General features: G+C 37.9%; 1 protein-coding gene across 1 annotated transcript; it reads right to left on the bottom strand.

The window, feature by feature from the left end:
* Positions 1-2,960: 2,960 nt before the first annotated feature.
* On the bottom strand, positions 2,961-11,087 carry LOC127418782 (zinc finger protein 558-like). The gene is made up of 4 exons (XM_051659601.1): positions 10,891-11,087; positions 10,416-10,610; positions 9,834-10,332; positions 2,961-7,867 (listed from the first exon to the last, which is right to left on the bottom strand). The coding sequence occupies exons 1-4, from the start codon at positions 10,912-10,914 to the stop codon at positions 6,960-6,962; spliced, it is 1,626 nt and encodes a 541-aa protein (XP_051515561.1). The 5' UTR covers positions 10,915-11,087; the 3' UTR covers positions 2,961-6,959.
* Between the last annotated feature and the right edge of the window lie 323 nt (positions 11,088-11,410).

Raw genomic sequence — 11,410 nt, 5'->3', positions numbered from 1 at the left:
ATTTAATTCATTTATGTGATCAGTTTTACTTATTTATTTTTAACTTTATCTGCTTAAATTGAAAATTACTTATCATTTTAAAAATATATTTTTAATGTAAATTTTTTTTAATGATTTTCATTTATTAATTATACATAATTTACCTATTATAAAAACCCTATTAAAATAAATTTCAAGAGTTTATATAAGTGGCTGCTTATAATAAACCCACTGAAATAAACAACACTTTTATAATTGTAATGCATTATAGAATCATATAACATAACATAAATAAGCAGAGAATTTAAGGGTGTATCTTACCTGATGCTGATATTACAGTAGCTAGTCTTAGAAGTTTCTGAGAATTGGCTCTCCTGGTTGATTTGGTTTTTCTTATTTTTTTTATCTGATGGCAAAAAAATCGACGTCTATATTGAAAGGTGCGCAGGAGGCATTAGATTGGTGAGCATAAGAGCGAACTTCATGGTTGTTGATGTTGGTCAAAATACTTCAGGAGAAAAGTTGTAAAAAATCTGTATAAGCAATCACAGACATTTGCTGTCTAAAATGTTTGCAGAGGTTGTGTGAGAAAAACATCAGTGAAAACTCAAATAAGTTAGCAGAATTAGTAGTATAATTTTTGAGTAAACTCCCAAGTTTAAGTTAATAGAAATTTCAGCTTTTAATTTTACACTACACATTCATATTAATTGCTCCCAACTGGAAATACTGAGTAAACTAACACAAACATTTTGATGGCACTTAACTTTTAAATTGATATCATTGTCTGAATTTAAAATTAGCAAGTAATCTACACTATTACTTCAAGCAGAGAAAACCTAACTAGCACTAGCTTCAATTAGCTAATACAGTGCATGCTAGCATGCTGAATACATGCTAATTGGTAAGACGATGCTTCAATTAGCATAACAATTGCTCAATAAAGCAAAATAAAACATTCTTCACTTGTACTTGTCCTCAACCTAAACTCAAGCTCCACTATTCACCATAATGGTAACCCCCAAAACTCACAACATAACAAAAACTCTTCTAAATAGCACAAAACAATAAACACAAACAAGTCTCCTCTTTACATTCATCTTGCACAAAGACACATTATATAACACCTAATTTTAACATTTACTTTCCCTGTCGAGTGATATGTAAAGTATTCTGGAAAATAAAAATCCCCTGTCCGGTTTCAGTTAAATATAAATTCTTGTAAATTTAAGAGACTCAAACTCAAAACAATAAAAAAAAATTCAGGTTACTTAAAAGGTGTCAGTTTCTTTAACTCAAAACAAAGAGGAAGTTATAAAAACTCATTAAGGTTCATTTATTTGAACTAATATCAAGCGTACCGTCAGTTCTATCAGGTCACGTAAGTCAAGCTCGCAATCGGCTGATGCTCAGCTGATCATGATGTCAACCAATACAATTCTGATGCTTATCAGTGCGGTCCTATTTATGTCCTCCATATACAGGTGCATCTCAATAAATTAGAATGTCGTGGAAAAGTTCATTTATTTCAGTAATTCAACTCAAATTGTGAAACTCGTGTATTAAATAAATTCAATGCACACAGACTGAAGTAGTTTAAGTCTTTGGTTCTTTTAATTGTGATGATTTTGGCTCACATTTAACAAAAACCCACCAATTCACTATCTCAAAAAATTAGAATACATCATAAGACCAATAAAAAAAAAAAAACATTTTTAGTGAATTGTTGGCCTTCTGGAAAGTATGTTCATTTACTGTATATGTACTCAATATTTGGTAGGGGCTCCTTTTGCTTTAATTATTGCCTCAATTCGGCGTGGCATGGAGGCGATCAGTTTGTGGCACTGCTGAGGTGGTATGGAAGCCCAGGATTCTTTGACAGTGGCCTTCAGCTCATCTGCATTTTTTGGTCTCTTGTTTCTAATTTTCCTCTTGACAATACCCCATAGATTCTCTATGGGGTTCAGGTCTGGTGAGTTTGCTGGCCAGTCAAGCACACCAACACCATGGTCATTTAACCAACTTTTGGTGCTTTTGGCAGTGTGGGCAGGTGCCAAATCCTGCTGGAAAATGAAATCAGCATCTTTAAAAAGCTGGTCAGCAGAAGGAAGCATGAAGTGCTCCAAAAGTTCTTGGTAAACGGGTGCAGTGACTTTGGTTTTCAAAAAACACAATGGACCAACACCAGCAGATGACATTGCACCCCAAATCATCACAGACTGTGGAAACTTAACACTGGACTTCAAGCAACTTGGGCTATGAGCTTCTCCACCCTTCCTCCAGACTCTAGGACCTTGCTTTTCCAAATGAAATACAAAACTTGCTCTCATCTGAAAAGAGGACTTTGGACCACTGGGCAACAGTCCAGTTCTTCTTCTCCTTAGCCCAGGTAAGACGCCTCTGACGTTGTCTGTGGTTCAGGAGTGGCTTAACAAGAGGAATACGACAACTGTAGCCAAATTCCTTGACACGTCTGTGTGTGGTGGCTCTTGATGCCTTGACCCCAGCCTCAGTCCATTCCTTGTGAAGTTCACCCAAATTCTTGAATCGATTTTGCTTGACAATCATAAGGCTGCGGTTCTCTTGGTTGGTTGTGCATCTTTTTCTTCCACACTTTTTCCTTCCACTCAACTTTCTGTTAACATGCTTGGATACAGCACTCTGTGAATAGCCAGCTTCTTTGGCAATGAATGTTTGTGGCTTACCCTCCTTGTGAAGGGTGTCAATGATTGTCTTCTGGACAACTGTCAGATCAGCAGTCTTCCCCATGATTGTGTAGGCTAGTGAACCAAACTGAGAGACCATTTTGAAGGCTCAGGAAATCTTTGCAGGTGTTTTGAGTTGATTAGCTGATTGGCATGTCACAATATTCTAATTTTTTGAGATAGTGAATTGGTGGATTTTTGTTAAATGTGTGCCAAAATCATCACAATTAAAAGAACCAAAGACTTAAACTACTTCAGTCTGTGTGCACTGAATTTATTTAATACACGAGTTTCACAATTTGAGTTGAATTACTGAAATAAATGAACTTTTCCACGACATTCTAATTTATTGAGATGCACCTGTAGTCATTGCCTTTCTACTGCATGGATTCAAGCTGCACTTAACACCCTCCTACCTCCCCAGCTCCACATTTCTGTACATCTGTCTCATGTTCTGTGCTGTAAGACTACAGTTGTTTGCCAGTTTGGAATTTCTTTCTTCCATGAATTGTTCTTGATTTATCAACTTGATATATAGTATTTTGTGTCTTTAAGTGCCCATTCAATCTGTTATGCAATGAAGGATTGTACAACATCGCACTGTCAGAATGATTTGGATGGGCAGAGAGTTTGCCCAGAGCAGAGCCATACTGCCAACACCAACAGATTGCTTAAATGTCTATTAGAAATAAAGTATAAATTCAAGCATAGAAATACATAAATCACTATGTCATTGTGTTACTGCATGACATTAAAGTGCAACAAAGTCAGAAAAGACAAAAGTGCAAAAAAACAAAAACAGCACGTTATTTCCCCCAGATGCATCTGAAATTGAATTTAAGCACAAAAGGAACATTTCAAGCAGAATTATCCATTATTTTATAAGTGTCCCTGCATGTTGAATTAAGACACACAGAAGATCTGTGAAGTTCTAGTGGTTCTGTATGTATATGCTTTTTTAAATTTCCCAATCCAACGTTTTTTCTTCCCTTTTAAACCGCTCGTAATTGACAAAGTTTAAACTCTTTTTTAGCACAGTGGTTGATTGACATGTGAGGAGGGGTGCTTCGCTGCTGCTGGGACGCATACAGGACAGCAGTGTTGTAGTCAAGTCACTAGATCTCGAGTCGGGTCCGAGTCCTCACTGCTCAAGCCAGAGTCCAAGTCACCAATATTGTGTCCGGGTAGAGTCCAAGTTGAGTCGCCAATAATTTCATACAAGTCCGAGTTAGGAGTCCTTGTCTACAGCATAAAATAAGTGCACACACGCACGCACACACACACACACACAAAAATCATAATTCTGTTGCCATTTTAAGTTTATTGGCAATCAAACACACACTTTTAACAATGGGATTACTTAACTGTTTTAGGCTACATTTGTGATAAACTCACATCACACAGAGTTTCCATCTCTATGTAAAAGTGCACCTGTAAACACATGAACACACATCAACATGATCTTATGTTCCCTATATAATTATAACTCATAATAATGATTTATGATTTTGTTCCACATTTTCAAATGTTCTACGTATGTGCCACCACATAGATTCTAAAATCCTTTATGTGTTCTAGACAAACCTGTGCAGGTAAATTTCTACTGAGGTAAAATTTTTTAGATGACTTTAGTCGCAACGTGTTCCGTTAACGGTTTCTGTCATTTGATTTGCTCATGTCTCTTACATTGTCAGTGAGCATCAGAATATCATTCTTACAGCACGTAATGCACCACCGACCAAATGGCGAGTTGATTCCTCAAACTCCGGTATTCTTCCTCTCTATACCACGTCTACGGGGGCAGAATATTTGTACAGTGCATCCAGAAAGTATTCACAATGCTTCACTTTTTCCACATTTTATGTTACAGCCTTATTCCAAAATTGATTAAATTCATTATTTTCCTCAAAATTCTGCAAACAATACCCCATAATGACAACATGAAAAGTTTGTTTGAAATCTTTGCAAATTTATGAAAAAAAAAAAAAGAAAAAAAAAAAAATCACATGTACATAAGTATTCACAACCTTTGCACAATCCTTTGTTGAAGCGCCTTTGGCACCAATTACAGCCTCAAGTCTTTTTGAGTATGATGCTACAAGCTTGGCACACTTATTTTTGGGCAGTTTCTCCCATTCTTCTTTGCAGGACCTCTCATGCTCCATCAGGTTGGATGGGGAGCGTCGGTGCATAGCCATTTTCAGATCTCTCCAGAGATGCTCAATCAGGTTCAAGTCTGGGCTCTGGCTGGGCCACTCAAGGACATTCACAGAGTTGTCCCATAGCCACTCCTTTGTTATCTTGGCTGTGTGCTTAGGGTCGTTGTTCTGTTGGAAGATGAACCTTCATCCCAGTCTGAGGTCCAGAGCGCTCTGGAGCAGGTTTTCATCAAGGATGTCTCTGTACATTGCTGCATTCATCTTTCCCTCGATCCTGACTAGTCTCCCAGTTCCTGCCACTGAAAAACATCCCCACAGCATGATGCTGCCACCACCATGCTTCACTGTAGGGATGGTATTGGCCAGGTGATGAGCGGTGCCTGGTTTCCTCCAGACATGACGCTTGCCATTCAGGACAAACAGTTCAATCTTTGTTTCTCATGGTCTGAGAGTCCTTCAGGTGCCTTTTGGCAAACTCCAGGCGGGCTGTCATGTGCCTTTTACTGAGGAGTGGCTTCCGTCTGGCCACTCTACCATACAGGCCTGATTGGTAGAGTGCAGAGATGGTTGTTCTAATGGAAAGTTCTCCTCTCTCCACAGAGAAACGCTGGAGCTCTGTCAGAGTGACCATCGGGTTCTTGGTCACCTCCCTGACTAAGGCCCTTCTCCCCCGATCGCTCAGTTTGGCCAGGCGGCCAGCTCTAGAAAGAGTCCTGGTGGTTCCAAACTTCTTCCATTTATGGATGATGGAGGCCACTGTGCTCACTGGGACCTTCAATGCTGCATACATTTTTCTGTACCCTTCCCCAGATCTGTGCCTCGATACAATCCTGTCTCGGAGGTCTACAGGCAATTCCTTGGACTTCATGGCTTGGTTTGTGCTCTGACATGCACTGTTAACTGTGGGACCTTATATAGACAGGTGTGTGCCTTTCCAAATCGTGTCCAATCAACTGAATTTACCACAGGTGAACTCCAATCAAGTTGCAGAAACATCTCAAGGATGATCAGTGGAAACAGGATGCACCTGAGCTCAATTTTGAGTGTCATGGCAAAGCCTGTGAATACTTATGTACATGTGATTTTTTTTTCATTTTTTATTTGCAATAAATTTGCAAAGATTTCAAACAAACTTCTTTCACGTTGTCATTATGGGGTATTGTTTGTAGAATTTTGAGGAAAATAATTAATTTAATCCATTTTGGAATAAGGCTGTAACATAACAAAATGTGGAAAGTGAAGCGCTGTGAATACTTTCTGGATGCACTGTATGAATAAATAGAAGAGTTATTTTGCGTTATAATAGATTTGCGAGTACACGACATGATTTGAGTGGCACACGCACTCTCTGAACATGAGCAGGGAGATCTGAAAGTGCACGTCTAGTTTTAAGTGAAAGCAAAGGAAATCCACGAGTGAGTGCAGAGATTTGCGCTCACACAACTGGTACATGGCATGACATGCATGTGATCTCAAGCCATAAAAGGACAGAACGCAAAAGTTAACAGTTGTAACGAGTCCTATTCTCAAAGTCAGAATGCACCCAATGCTCGAGTCCAAGTCATTAGTGTTCAAGTCCGAGATGTGTCACAAGTCATCAATATTGCGACTCAAGTCCGAGTCCTGGACTCGAGTACTACAACACTGCAGGACGGATAAGCGTTTACACCTCAAATGCGATGTGGTCACACGCGTTTTTGACAACATTTATATATGATTTTTATGATCTGATCACAAAACATTTTAGACCCCATTTAGACCTGTATTCAGCACTGACCACATATGATGTTATCACCAAATCACATCTTAATATCAGGTGTAAACGGGGTCGGTGAGACTTGTCAGATTCAGATGGGATTAAAATCACAAAGTACATCTGTGAAAAACTTAATTTCCCAAACCTCCTCAAGGAAAACTTGTCCTGTCCGAATAGGGCTTTAGATGATGCGGCTCTTTTGGAAGAAATTTCATCTTTGGGTTTATCTGAATTTCAAACTATTTACTTGAAATTGTTGGACATGAAGATGTTTTCTTCTCACTGTGACTACTTGGGCAAAACTTTTTTTTTTTTTACATGTGTACATAGATTACTTGCTGCACTGAATCTTATCCCACATCAAAAGCAGTGGTGTGGTTTCTCTCCAGTATGAATTCTCTTGTGTATTTTCATGTTTTCTAACCGAGTGAAACTCTTTTCACAGTGTGAGCACTTGTAAGGTTTCTCTCCAGTATGAATTCTCTCATGTATTTTCAGGTTTCCTGACTGCGTGAAGCTCTTTTCACAGTGTGAGCACTTGTAAGGGTTTTCTCCAGTATGGATTCTCTCATGTGTTTTCAGTTGTTGTGAATGAGTGAAACTCTTTTCACAGTGTGAGCACTTGTAAGGTTTTTCTCCAGTATGAATTCTTTGGTGCTGTTTCAAGTCGCTGGCTGTAATAAAGATCTTCCCACATTCAAAGCACATATGAACTCCAGCACCAGTATGTATTTTCTGGTGTTCTTTACAATAGGACAGGCATGAAAAACTTTTTCCACAAAAAAAGCATTTGTAAGGCTTCTCATTTGAGTGCGTTTTCAGATGTCTTTGTAGGTATGTTGCCAAAACAAATGTTTTACCACACTTATCACATTCAAATCGTCTTTCTCCTGAGTGACGGCGAAGATGACGTGTGAGATTTTGTGCATATGCGAAACTTTTTCCACACTGATGGCACGTGTAAGGCCTCTCTCCTGTATGAACTCTCATGTGCACATTAAGCTGTGATTTAAGAAGAAAACTCTTTCCACACAAATGGCACATGTAAGGCTTTTCTCCTGTATGAAATCTCATGTGTGTATTAAGCTTGCATTGATATGTGAAACTCTTTCCACACTGAGAGCAGGTGGAAGCATTTTTGGCTGTTCTTCTTTGAGGTTTTTTTGGTGAGAAATTCTTCTTATTCTTTGAGCCACTCAAAGATTTTTCTCCAGGTGTTAAATCATGATGTTTCTGATCCTGAAGTTTCTCCTCCACTTCATTCAGCTCTACAATGAACACAGTACATTGACAAATCAATTAAAAAGGGAAAAAATATAAAAATCAAATTAAACCCAATTTAATGGCAGAACTCAACAAATGTTCAGTATTTATAAGGGGTGGGAATTGCCTCCTGATTTGATGCTGATTCAATATTTATTACGATTTTTTAAATTCTTGTAAATTGATATATTAGCTGTGTTAACTAGTGGTCGACGAAACTGGTTTTTTAATGGCCAATGCAGATATTCAGAGAGAAGGGTGGCCCGAAAGGCTGATATAACGATGATCTCACACAATATAATAATAAACATTTAAATCAAATTGTAGAAAACATATTACTTTTATTTAGCACTATATTTACTCAAAATTGCATAAAATGTTCATGAGATAAAAAATATTTTGTGCATTTTAAATTGTAGACAGCAGTTTATTCTACTTTTAGTAATAAAATTGTATTTGCACATTTAAAAATGTTAATATAATAGAAAGAGGACAATAACAATAGTAATTAACAGTAACGGTGCATTAGCAATCACATTTTCTCACAAAAGACAGAATCAAACTAATTGAACATACAGTGCACCATGAATATGACATTAACATTTACAGTAGCACACGTAAAGTGCTTCTGCTTTGAAGTTGCTCTCAAGCGCTGGTGCGAATCTATCGAGCAGCAATCTCCTGACAGTTTTCAGTTTACATGGCCCGTATCGCCTGCTTATATTGTCACAGACTGTTATATGCAACATTCATGAGTCAAAGAAACTGAGTATTGATCCAGGCTGATAAAATACATGCTTAGGAAAAAGATACATGAGCGCTCCACCAGAAGAAAATTCTGGATTTGCTCAAGTTTTGAGATTCTTGTTACTGAGTAATTACTTCTGTCTAAATGACATACCAACATACTTATGGACAGTATGTGATAGATGCTTTATTGATATTAGCCATTATATCATCAGACAAGACAGTTAAAAGTTACAGGGAACTGTTGAAGAGAGAGAAAGAGAATGAAACTTTAAATATCATGAGCTCATGCACGTCTGTCGCGGCTCTGATATGCGTGACTGTTTAAATGAGATGTTGCACGCCAGTCTATTATTGTGGTAACACGATGGCATGTTACAACAAAACAAACTGTGATTGTAAATAAAATCATTATATTAGCATGTCTATTTCAAAACGAATTCAAACAAATTTTTAAATCAGGGAGACGATTTAAAAATGATTTGCCTCAAGAATAACAAATTAAGACTATTAGCAGAAACTTTACTCCAGAGTCACTGACACCGCAGAACTGTTAAGACTTTGGAAAAATTACAATAAAAAGATTAGGGATGCACGGATCGATCAGCTGCACATCTAAATCGACCAAACTTCATCTTAAATCTGTAGTCGGCAATCGGCCCTGCCACTAACTGGGCACGGACGAGAAAGAAAAGGAAAATAATAAAAAATATTTGCACAAAAGCCCAGTAGGTGGCGATATGTATGAAGATTGTGAATTGGCAAAAAACAACAGCCCTCTCGTGAACGCACACAGGACGTCTAGAGTAAATGTATTTTTAGAGTTAAAAAGGACTTAAATATTTATCTGTTTCTCATCCACACCAATCATATCACTCATGAAGATGTAGATTTGACCACTGGAGTCTTATGGATTACTTTTATGCTGCCTTTGTGATTTTTGGTGCTTCAAAGTTCTGGCCACCATTCACTTGCATTGTATGGACCTACAGAGCTGAAATATTCTTCAAAAAATCTTTGTGTTCTGCAGCAAAAAGAAAGTCTTACACATCTGGGATGGCATGCGGGTGAGTAAATGATGAGACTTTTCATTTTTGAGTGAACTATCCCTTTAAAAGACAATTGAGCACTTCGAAAACAACAATAAAAACAACAAGGAACTTTTTAATGCAGACGTGTTGTTTGTCTTCTAAATGTAAAACAACATTAAAGGAAGAAACATACCTGAGGGAATAAAATCATCATCATCTTCAACATCGCTCTGTTGTTCCTCTGCTGTGGTTTCTCCTCTCATCTTCATCAAGTTCCTGCAGTCCAGCAGCTTCACTGAACACATCTTCACTGGTGTCTGCAGCATCTGCTGTTCATCATCATCACTCTGTTGTTCCTCTGTTGTGTTTTCATCTTTTATCTCCTCTTGCATCACTTCAATCTTCACTGGTGTCTGCAGCATCTGCTGTTCTCCAGCGTTACAGACAGAAGTCAGAGACTCTGTGGAGGTTTGATCACCCTGATTACTGTCACACACACTCTCCTGAGCATCAGTAGAACAGAGTAAAGTGAGCTGTGAGTCCTGTGTGTCTCTGGATCTCTGTTCAGAGAGTTTGTCCAGCAGCCGCTGTGGTGTGGACTGATCTCTGCCGCTCCACACTGAATCCTGACATTCTGTGGAGGTCCCATCAGTCACACACACTGAAGATTGACAGGAAACCTTTTCCAGCTCCTGACAAACACAACACAATCACATCTGTACCGTTCATCATCACAGAGTCACAGTCATATCACATCATTTGAAAGTTTACTTACAATCTCAACTTTAATTCGCTCTAAACAGGTGCAGGATGAATAGAGCTCTTTCTCCATCAGTTTTGTCTTCAGTGACGTCACCTCTTTCTTCAGCTGAGAGATTTCTGTGATGAAATCATCAATATCCAGCATGGACAGATCAGTTCCTACTGATTTACAGCAGATCACATCCACCTGCTCTCTCATGATGAACATCTGAACACAAAAACATCATCATTATAATGGACTGACATTCATCAAACTCAAAAACATTATTAAATTATTACACACAAGGACAGATCTGTTAAACAAAATAAGTATTTCTGAGATTATATAAATATAAATGTGTGCTTTGTGTTTGGGTTTCATTTTCCTGAAATATTATCAGATATTAGCCCATAGCAAGCTTTATTCAATATATAACGGCCTTCATTGAAATAATTTACAAACAGCCGGATTTAACGAGCTCATTTGTCAGAAATGTAACATAATTTACCTGAGTTTGATTTCCACAACACATTACAAATGAAAAACACTCAAATTCACAATGCTCCAGATGCTTAGATGATATATCTAATAACTTGTTTATCCAGTCACATACGGCGATAAAAAGCTTCTTTTACAATCATTAAAACACAAAAGAGAGAAAAAGTACATGCACATAAAAAACACACACACGAAACTAGAAATCTCACAAATAATATAAAACAAATTGAACACTTACCGATTGAGAGCTCAAACTGTTCTTCGTGATAAATGGCGGTTTGCAAAACAACTTCTGGTGCTTTCTCGCCTCCTACTGGACTGGAGTGTTGATGCGTTTGGCGGGAAATAGTTACAGTATACATCAAACTTTTATCCTTGCCCCACATTTCCATCAAATGTGTTAAAAAGTAGCCTGTTAAGCTCCAAAATGTCAAATAAAGCACCATAGAAGTTACATAACTTATTCACTTCAATTCCCCTCAGCCAAAGCTCTTAAATGGACCACAATAATTAAATGAACTCTAATGATG

The sequence above is a fragment of the Myxocyprinus asiaticus genome, chromosome 28 (genome assembly GCF_019703515.2).
Source record: "Myxocyprinus asiaticus isolate MX2 ecotype Aquarium Trade chromosome 28, UBuf_Myxa_2, whole genome shotgun sequence".
Taxonomy (NCBI): domain Eukaryota; kingdom Metazoa; phylum Chordata; class Actinopteri; order Cypriniformes; family Catostomidae; genus Myxocyprinus; species Myxocyprinus asiaticus.
The sequence above is the reverse complement of the archived record's forward strand: the minus strand, read 5'-3'. Positions and strand labels throughout refer to the sequence as shown.

Bases quoted from the DNA above. Each gene is read 5' to 3' on its own strand.
- LOC127418782 (XM_051659601.1), bottom strand. From the start codon at position 10,914: ATGTGTTGTGGAAATCAAACTCAG. The intron at 10,333-10,415 runs GTAAGTAAACTT...TGTGTTTGTCAG, and splicing joins AGCGAATTAAAGTTGAGATT to GAGCTGGAAAAGGTTTCCTG. The intron at 7,868-9,833 runs GTATGTTTCTTC...TGTTCATTGTAG, and splicing joins TGATGATTTTATTCCCTCAG to AGCTGAATGAAGTGGAGGAG.